Here is a 9,569-nt window from a genome sequence, read left to right on the forward strand (position 1 = left end):
AAGTTAAAGGAGAAATTTTGAAAAATTGTTTCCAACCGATCGTTCGATTTTCGATCGGATTTTTTCTCTTTCCGCCTCGCTCTAAAACAAATTCCGCGATAAAGTTAAATATAATCGGTATACGAACAAAAGCGTCTGAAACTTGTTCGACCGGCAATCGTAGCACGCTTTTCTCGCTTCGTAATTCATTTACATAACAATACTTCGAACTTCGTTATATAATATAACGTTGCGATTTTTTCGAAGCAAAAATCACCGCGACTGGTAAGAACAATAACCCGATACGATTGAACGATTACACGCCACAATTCCTACGGCCCATCGTCGAAAAAACATGGATCGTCGCTGTGGTTCGTTCACAGAGATTCGAACGACTCGAGAAAAGGCGATCTGATTCTCATTCTACATTCTCGTTCGTTTATTCGACGAAGTTAATTAACATCGCGGCCTTAACGAGCAGTCCACGGACATTGTTACGTGGTGGAACGCGTAGAGGATGCAAAAAAATTTTATTCCAAAAGAATTTTTTAAAGATCGATATATTTCGAAATTTATTCACAATGAAATACACGATGATTCTAAATATTTCATTTTTTGTTAATTATTTACTTGTTTGCTATTTATCTTCGATTTTATTGGAGATTTATTCGAGACTATTCACGTGAATTTTAAAAGATAAGAGGAACACGAGGTTTCCGTGGCACAAGTAATCGATAAAAATGAAATTTTAATTAGACGAAAGATGTTTCATTGGAAGAAGATTTTTTCCAAACATTTTCCTTAGACGAAAAGAATATACTCTTGTTATATTATTCAAACAAACTAAACACCAGAGAAAACGAAAGTGTCAGAAATTCAGGCAAGCGCAATTTTTTCCCTTAAACTTAAATATTTCCATCCACGTAACATTTTCATTGGGATTTAAGACTCTTGTCTTATAAATACTTATTTTTCCCTGGATAATACGATACGTGTTAAAAAAAAAATCTAATAACGTGAATTAAATCTATCGGGAAAAAAGATAGTAAAAAAATTTTTATCTTTATTAATAGATAACAATTTCGAAATAATCAATTGTAATTATTCAATCTTTAACCTCGAGTTCTTGGAAAATTATAATAATCTTTTCCTTATGCGAGAATATTTTCCTCATTAAACTTTTAACTCTTCGATTCGATTAAAAAAAATAATTGTAAATGTAAGAATTTTTTTCTCTCAATTTTGTATATCGATTTTTTTCCTTCAACTAAGATATTGTTTAGGATGAATTTCGAATCGAAGAAGCCGTTAAAGGTACGCGAAAATGCATCCTTCTTCATTAATTACAATACTTACAATACGTATCCTTTCGTTTCATATTGGTGTAAATACTCCTCCGACCGAAAATACTTTCTTTCACCGATGGTTGCTGGCCCTTTCAACAGAGTAAAACCGTGGCGTGGGGGAGAGGGAAGGGAGAGGGAAGGGAGAGGGAGGGGAGAGAGAGGAGGAGGGGGAGGATCGCCGCAGCCGGGCGAAGGAAAACCGGCGGGAAAAGAGGAGAGATGACGAGAGACGACGCTCGAGAGCCCGGCACTAAGGAAGATTCAAGCAAGCAACAGTGTTTACACTCGCCAGCCGAGGAGAACACCTTTCATGATCCTAAGAAACCAGGCCACCGGTGTATCCAACGCCTTCCCTCATTTTTCTCCTTTTTCTTTTTTCATCGTCACGCGAAATACACGCCCGACTTTGAAACGTTGTTATGTGAAGATCGATGATTCAATGTTTGAAGGAGTCATCCTGGAAATTGTAAACATTGTCCAACCAAGTCCGTCAGTCAGAGTTGAGCCCCTTACGAGTGAGAATAGAAAGTTAATTTTACTTGGGATTGCTATAAAAGAAATTGGATAAAGAATTTAGTGATGAGCTATCCAAATTGTAGATATTCCAATAAAAAAATTAAATAATTTTTAGTATAATGAACGAGAATTGAGATTTAGTGTCCTTTTTTATAATTTAATTTTTATTTATTTTGAACATTTTGTCGATGAAACGTGATAGGTAGTAATGTAAGTGCATACTTCGAAGTCTTCGTTTGAATCACTATCCGATTAGACACTTTCACTATAAACGAAGATTATATTAATTCTCTTTTCGTTGGAATAACGCATTGTCAGTAGTTTATCAATGCGCTGACGAATACGTGTCTGATATCAGTCACGCGATGGTAAACATGTTTGTATTCACAGGTTGTTTTCCGACATCTGTGACCTTGGTAAAAGTAAATTTTACATTTTAATTCTAATTCCAGAGGACGTTTTAAAGTCACGTTGCTATACGTGTATTTTTAAACGCACGTTAATGTCAATTATGCAATGTAAAAATAAAAATAAAACTTATGTATCAGTGGTCTTGAGAAGTTGAAAATAAATTAATTTTTAAACGAGAAAAAAAAAAAAACTAAAAAAATAAACATCACGATCAAATTCTAATAATTCTTACTACATCTGAATCTTAACAATTGATTTTAACAGATATCTCGCTATAACTCTTCTATTTTTTCTCAAATATTCTTTTTTATTCAATTATTTTTACCTATTTAAAAACGTTTTCTAGTAAAAATTACATCGCATCATAAAAATGAATCATCAACTTTTTCTTTCATTGTTGTTTAGAATCGATTCTTCAAATTCCAAATCGTATGTTAAAATGATCGAAACGAAAAAGGATCGAAACTTTATCCTAAGATTTTGAATCGAGGATCGATGAAAATGATCGCAACGATGAAAATGAGATTTTGCGGCGACATTGCACTTGAACAAGATATCGACATTGTATCAAGCAAGTTCGTCGAAGGCTTGGTTGTACACCGTGCTGACGTAAGTGTCTCTCTGCAGTTTCGTTATCGGACTGGCATAAAAAGCGTCGATAACGAGAGAACGGATTGGTCGCGCCATTCTTGGGCTTTAGAACAACTTCGACAAGTTACGTTCTCTACTAGTATCTTGTTTCGACGATGTTTGCGGATGTTAATTCGTTGTTCTTGCACCGTTTATATCAACCGTTTAACAAATACGGTGAATTATCTTGTTTCTTAGCAAATTTTTTATTTATAATTTTTTTTTAATTATTTATTGTACTCGTATTTATTATTTTATAGAATAAAAATTGTAGAGCAACATTTGAGAGTATAATGAAGCATGTTGTAAAAAGGATTATGGTAAGAATTCATTTCGAAGAATTTTTGAAAATAATCTTTGATCCAACATATGATAAGGAAATATAAAAGCATATGATTATTTCAAGCAATCGTATCTATTTCACAAAGAGAAGAAATCATTAAAGATACTAAGAAATATAAACAAAAAAAACAAATAGATCTAAAAAATTATATCTCAATATTTCGTATTATATTTCGAATAACTAACACTTTGTGCTAAATGTTAACTTCTTCTCTAGAAGAAATTATTTTATTTATCTTATTTACATGGATTATTATTAAAAATGAAAGAAGAATTTATATTTGTAGAAATAAAGATATATATATATATTATCTGTGTTTAATTTTTTTAAATAATTCATTATATAATAATTTTTAAATAAAACAAATGATTTGCCTTTATGATAATTTTTTCCTCTCGCATTTTATTTCCATTCGAAACTCATTAATATTACTTGAGATAAAATACACAAAATTCCAAGAAGATAACTGCAGTGATTACTTAAACATTCTCAGTAACAGCATCATGCGTCATCTCGATTTGATTCCAATAATCAAAGTCTCAAATTATTCTCAACGAGATCTATTATATATCGAATAAATAAATTCTTATAAACGTTCCGATAAATTTCAATTCCAAAAAAAAAAAACCATTAAAATCATTTTATCAACTTAATATATGCGATAAAATTATCGTATCACGCATACACAAATACTAATAATCAAATCTTTTCTGTTTCAGGTAAGTGCATCGATAGATTTTCCATACGTTTTTCAATTCAAGCAAATCTAATCTCGTGGGTGAGTTAATCAAATCATCAAATCATCTTATAATCTGAAACCATTTGAATCAATTTCATTTCTTCGCGAAAATTTCTGATCGCCTGGCCCGTTTCTCATTCATGATCAATCCCGGCCGCTTATTTCCATGGAATCTCATTTACCGAGAACGGATCTGTTTAGCCGTGCGACGAGCGTGATTCAATTACGTGGATGCGCGATACCGGGCTGGCCGAGAGGAGGCATAGTTGTACAAACACGCCATCGGTTCGTGCGCACTTCTAAGGCTCTAATGAAAACAAGTAGGTAGTAGATGTCATTCCACGGCAGTGATTCTCATTAATAGGCTGGAACGAATGGTGCAATTAACCGATCCTCTTTCTTCCCTTGGATAACATGGAAGACGACGCACCAGCCGATCGTTCGCGTAACTGTGACGTTTGCGAATTGGGAATCGGGAGAAAAGCTGACAATTAGAACGGAGAACTCGGCTTGTTTACCAGACCTCACGGCATCCGTGGAAATTGTTATTATCCAGTTGGTCGAGTTACGAAATAAGTAAATGTTCTCTCGTAGCCTGAGGGTATGGTCGAGGCAGGCTATTGGCTATTTAAATTGTCCGGCACGCAAATATCTTTTTGATTCGATCTATGTCGTATCGTAGTTTCGAGTATAGTGCTATCATATGAGTCGTTTTACGATTGATACCGTCTTCGATTGTTGCGAATTTCGATAGTATTTCCTTTTTTTTTATCTTTGAAAAAGATTTATATTTATAATATAAATAATTTCGACGAGTTCATTTTTATACGTGGTTATAATAATTACTGTTAGATAAAGGAAATAAAAAAGAGAGAATTTAATCATGGATTAAATAGTTACTTGCTTTTAGTCTCTTGTTTTTAACAAAAACGTGAAACGTTCAAACGGCAATCGTACACGAAAACTTCCTCTATTGCGTCAGTGTATCATTATATACGCGTAATCTTCACGCCATGTTTCTCGTCCCGCACGTTTCCCACCCTAGCGATGTCCGTTACGAGCTTATGGTTTTTGTGCGCAGTGCGCATGCTCAGTGCCTCGCGTTCGTTTAAACAAACGCGACTTTAGGTGCCGCTGTACGCGAAGACGTAATCGAGCCAGAATCCTTTGACGCTTTTACTTTTTAGTTATGCGCCGGTTAAGTCGCGAGGAAATCTCGACCGGTCGACTTCTTTGTTCGCCGTAGGAATTCGCTGACGACAGGTTTCGCTGGAATCGTGCACGCCTCGAGATAAATCGGCATGGTGGCAAGCGAGTGAGCGCGCGTAATTGAAATTTGTCAACCTTAAGAGGCTTTTTGCGACGAACCGTATGGAACGGTTGGCTCGTTAGCGCGTATGCTCGTGCATAGGTTGGAAAGAGGAAAGGACGCGAATGTAAAAATGTTTCGCGTTATTTCAGTTCCTCTTCGTTGCTTCCTTTTGGAGACCCGTTTATTTAACCCTTTGCGTGATGCGGCGGTTTTCATGTTGAGGATACGGCTTAAATTCACGAGATACGCGTGTCGCGTTTGATCTTGCTTGGATGAAGGGATTTTTTTTGGTGAGTTTTGAATTTAAGAATAAGAAAAAAGAATAACGAATTCTTCTCGAAATATTTTTAGCATGGAAATGAAGTTTTAATATTTTAGCTCGCTAGTGAAGAAATAATGTTCGATGCTTTATTGATGTGAAAGAGAATGTATTTGTAATTTATGTCGTAGCTCATCAGAATGCTTAATACGAATTCAAAATCCTTAGTCTCATCTGTATCCCGTCTAATCGAATCTTAATCCAAATTTAACATAGCTTTCTGATACAGATTCAACTCGAAGTAACAATTGAAATGATTCTATCTTTATTAGTATTTATTAATCTTATGAATTAATTTCATAATTTCAAGATGAAAGATAAATGAAAGTTAAAAATCCATATATTAAGAGATTGATAATATAAAATATTAATTTAATTCTAATCTAATTAAATTTATTAATCATTTATTTATAAAAATTAAAGATTGACATGTAACATAAATGAAACAATACTTGTGTTAACACAATGATAAATACATCGAAATGCATATAAGAAACTTGCAAGTCACGTGCGTTTATGGAAGGTTAATCTCAAAGCACGCGAACCGTGAGAAACCACGAAGAGGTAGAGTATTTCGATGGTCGATGGAAGGAAAGGCATCCGTGGCAATAATTGTAGCGATAAATAGGCGCGTGCATCGGGGCAAAACCAATGGAACAGAAAATCAGTCGGTTCTGGCTACGGCCGTGTCGCGAAAGAGGTCGATGAAGAAGGATGGAATGATTACTCTCGCATTCCAATGAACGGCAAACCCAGAAACAGGAGGGACTGGCAGGGTGACAAGTCGTGAGGAGGGATTGCAAGGGAAAAAGACGAGGATAGAAAGGAAAAAAAGGAAGTGAAAAAGGATGGAAAGAAAGAGGGAGAGAGTGATCTCGCAAATCAGTAGGAAGGCGGCATCGACCTCTTCTTTCCGCCATCTTTGTTACTCCAACGACGCTCACCTTCGCCCCGTTTCTATTCCATCTCGGTTTCCCTCCCTTCCCCCCCTCTTGCTCCACTCACGGAGTCTTTTCTTCTGTGTGTGCATTGTGCGGATAATACCGGTGCTGGCTTCTTTTACGTGACTGTAGGCGAAAACGAGCCAGCAGATACCGCGAAAGAAAAAAAGGAAGGAACGATCGGTATTCTTCCCCATTTTCTCTATCCTCCTCTTTTATTTCTCTCCGCTCTCTCTCTCTCTCTCTTTCTCTCTCTGTTTCTCTTTTCTTTCTTCCCACTCCCCTATTTCTTCCGTGCACTTTCGAAAATAGTCTAACCTAAAAATACATATGCGAGAACTGGAGGCGTGGTGAAACCAATGGAGAAGAACTTCTTTCGTTCGTTTGGTAGAGAAGTCGGTTCAAGATTTTGCGGTTCTATCTCGATACGTAGACCGAGAGTTATCGGTGGCTGACAACTTTTAATAACTCACCATCTCGAGAGGAAGGTGGGTGTCGTTAATTGGATTTATCGATAACTCGAACTCGCTTCTAGATGATCGAATCGAATTAATCGAAATCGAATCACGTGAGATTATTTTCTTTGGTCGAGTTTTAGCTTTGGTTATAACGGTATAAGATTTTGATTTCGAAGAATTTGTTTTTTAGCAAGTATTATATATAATTGTATATATAATGGTTAATTTTTTTTATTTATTAATAATTATTATATATATTATATATTATTAAATAAAATCAAAATAGATAAATGTTTGGTTGATGTTTGCAAAAGTTATGTGCGGCAGAATCTCGATTATTCGAATAATTGAGCGATACGTTTTTCGAACGGTTGATTTTTTTTCAAATAATCGGACGATTACGTTTCAATAGGAAAAATTAATAAAATAAAATACCGAATAATAGTTTAATTATTTTCGAACTGTTTCACGAACCTATTAACTTTTTCAGTTTCACGATCAACCGCTGTTTTTTGATTGCAAATTCTCTGTAATCCTTATAAACCAGTTTATTTTTTGCGTTGACATCGTGCCTTGTAACGGTACCATTGAATTTAGAATTAAACTGACGGCGCTATCGCATAAATTATGGAAAAACATTTATATAAAAACGAAATATTAAAATGGATAATACAAGCAACGAATAAGTTGTAAATAAACAATTTAATCAAACAATTAAATAACTTATATGGAAATTATATGGAAATATATATATGGAAATTATGAAGCATATCACTTCATCATCTTATTTCAGCTTGTCCCCTTGTGTTTTTTGGTTTCTCCTATTCTCTTTATCTTTCTTTCCTTATCTTTATTATACTTCCATATAGGTCCATATTTTTCGTGGTATTAGAATCATTGAGTTAGAGCATATGAGTTATACTGATATCGAAGTAACACATCGATTAAAATATTTACAATCTTTTTATTAATCTTTTAGTTTATTTTAAAGATTACTTTACGATTCGACGAAAAATTTTCGGTTTATTCATTTCTTGGAAAGAATAGATTGTCGTATGGAGTATGGATCAATTTATAAAAATAAGAAATTTTTAAAATATTTTTTTTCGAAACAAAGATACAAAATTTATTCAATAATGATCTATTCATTATGAGAAAAAAAATTGTTTTATTCTTACATATCGCGAATTTTATCATTTTATTTCTTTATGCTTACTATTTTTAATCGTAATCATTTAAATATAATACATGAATATATAAATATTCATATACATATTCAATCATTAATTTCAAAATTAATTGTTTTTACTATTTTATTAATCAAGCCAATATAAACACCAATTTATATTCAAAGATTTAAATCATTGAGTATCGTTAAAATTTTTGCCAGATTTGTCGTCCATATTAATTGAAACATAACACGTGTCATTCTGTATGCAAAGAATGTACGATGGATGAACATCAATTGCGCGGATGATGTCGCGATACGAGGTTCGTCTTTATGATACCGTGTCGGACATTTAATTACAAACGGCATCCCACTATTCTACCGTGTCGTGATATTCCTATAATATCTGCACGCGACATCCACGTTGTTAATATTGCCTCTCGTTCCAAAGATGCATATCGGTGGTTACCATTAGTTGACAAACGCTTTGGTGAATCTTTGATCTTTAATTATAGTGCTTAGTTCGCGACCGATTCAACTACGATAATTACTTTGTACGTGGGCCGAAGTTGAACACGAATTATCGCTTTCGAGGATGTGGAACGTTAGCGTACTTGATCTTAATGTGTCTAGGCGTAATGAGAAGTCTACTCATATGACTGCTCATATTTCCAAGTTCAGATTAATAATAGTAAATGACTTTGGTGAGAATAATTTGCGATTTCCTTTTTTGCATTGAAATTAAAAATACTATAAACAAGTTTTTTATGTAAAAAAGTTAGCAGATACTAGATACGCTTTAGAATTTATTAATCGTGTATTACAATATATTAATATTTTAATATTATATTAATATTACGTATTATTATTCTATCAAATGTTACTAATAAAATGAAATATAAAGGGTTTAATATTAATACGCTTAAATATACATATTATTTAAAACATACGATTGATATGATTTATTTTAATTCATTTTATTAAAATTTGATCTTAATATCTTTCATTTCTATAAAAATATTAATTTGAACGAATATTTCATTTCTTTTTACAAGATATATTAAATATTATGACTTTACATGTAGAACTTCGAAAATCTGATATAAAAAAAATCTATCAAATTATATAAACAAACATTAAATTAATATTATATATATATATAAAAAAAGAGATAAGAAATAAATCGCGAAAATATTAATTTACGTTTAAGCTTGAGTTATACCGTTGTACCGATGCGTCACGCTTGCATGAAGTTTAAATTAGGTTGAGTATCACTGGCGGATTTGTAATAAGTGTAAGCGGAGCGATACAGATGCGTCGCTCTCGCAGTGGTCCCGTTTGCGCGCTCGCGCGCGTTCTCCTCCCGTCGAATCCCGACACACCGTGAAACTGTGATGACGCAACGAA

At 33.7% G+C, this 9,569-nt stretch overlaps 2 protein-coding genes across 3 annotated transcripts in view; both read left to right on the plus strand.

Moving 5' to 3' along the window:
- The window catches only part of LOC102680953 (neurogenic protein mastermind-like), a 223,730-nt gene that overhangs the window by 101,474 nt on the left and 112,687 nt on the right, over window positions 1-9,569 (plus strand). The gene's annotated exons all lie outside the window — the stretch shown is intronic.
- LOC102672411 lies at window positions 2,695-3,423 on the plus strand. Its single transcript, XM_006620331.2, has 2 exons — window positions 2,695-3,059; window positions 3,143-3,423. Exons 1-2 carry the CDS (start codon window positions 2,748-2,750, stop codon window positions 3,266-3,268), a joined length of 438 nt encoding a protein of 145 aa, XP_006620394.2. The 5' UTR covers window positions 2,695-2,747; the 3' UTR covers window positions 3,269-3,423.

The sequence above is a fragment of the Apis dorsata genome, unplaced genomic scaffold, assembly GCF_000469605.1.
Source record: "Apis dorsata unplaced genomic scaffold, Apis dorsata 1.3 scaffold_502, whole genome shotgun sequence".
Classification (NCBI taxonomy): Eukaryota; Metazoa; Arthropoda; class Insecta; order Hymenoptera; family Apidae; genus Apis; species Apis dorsata.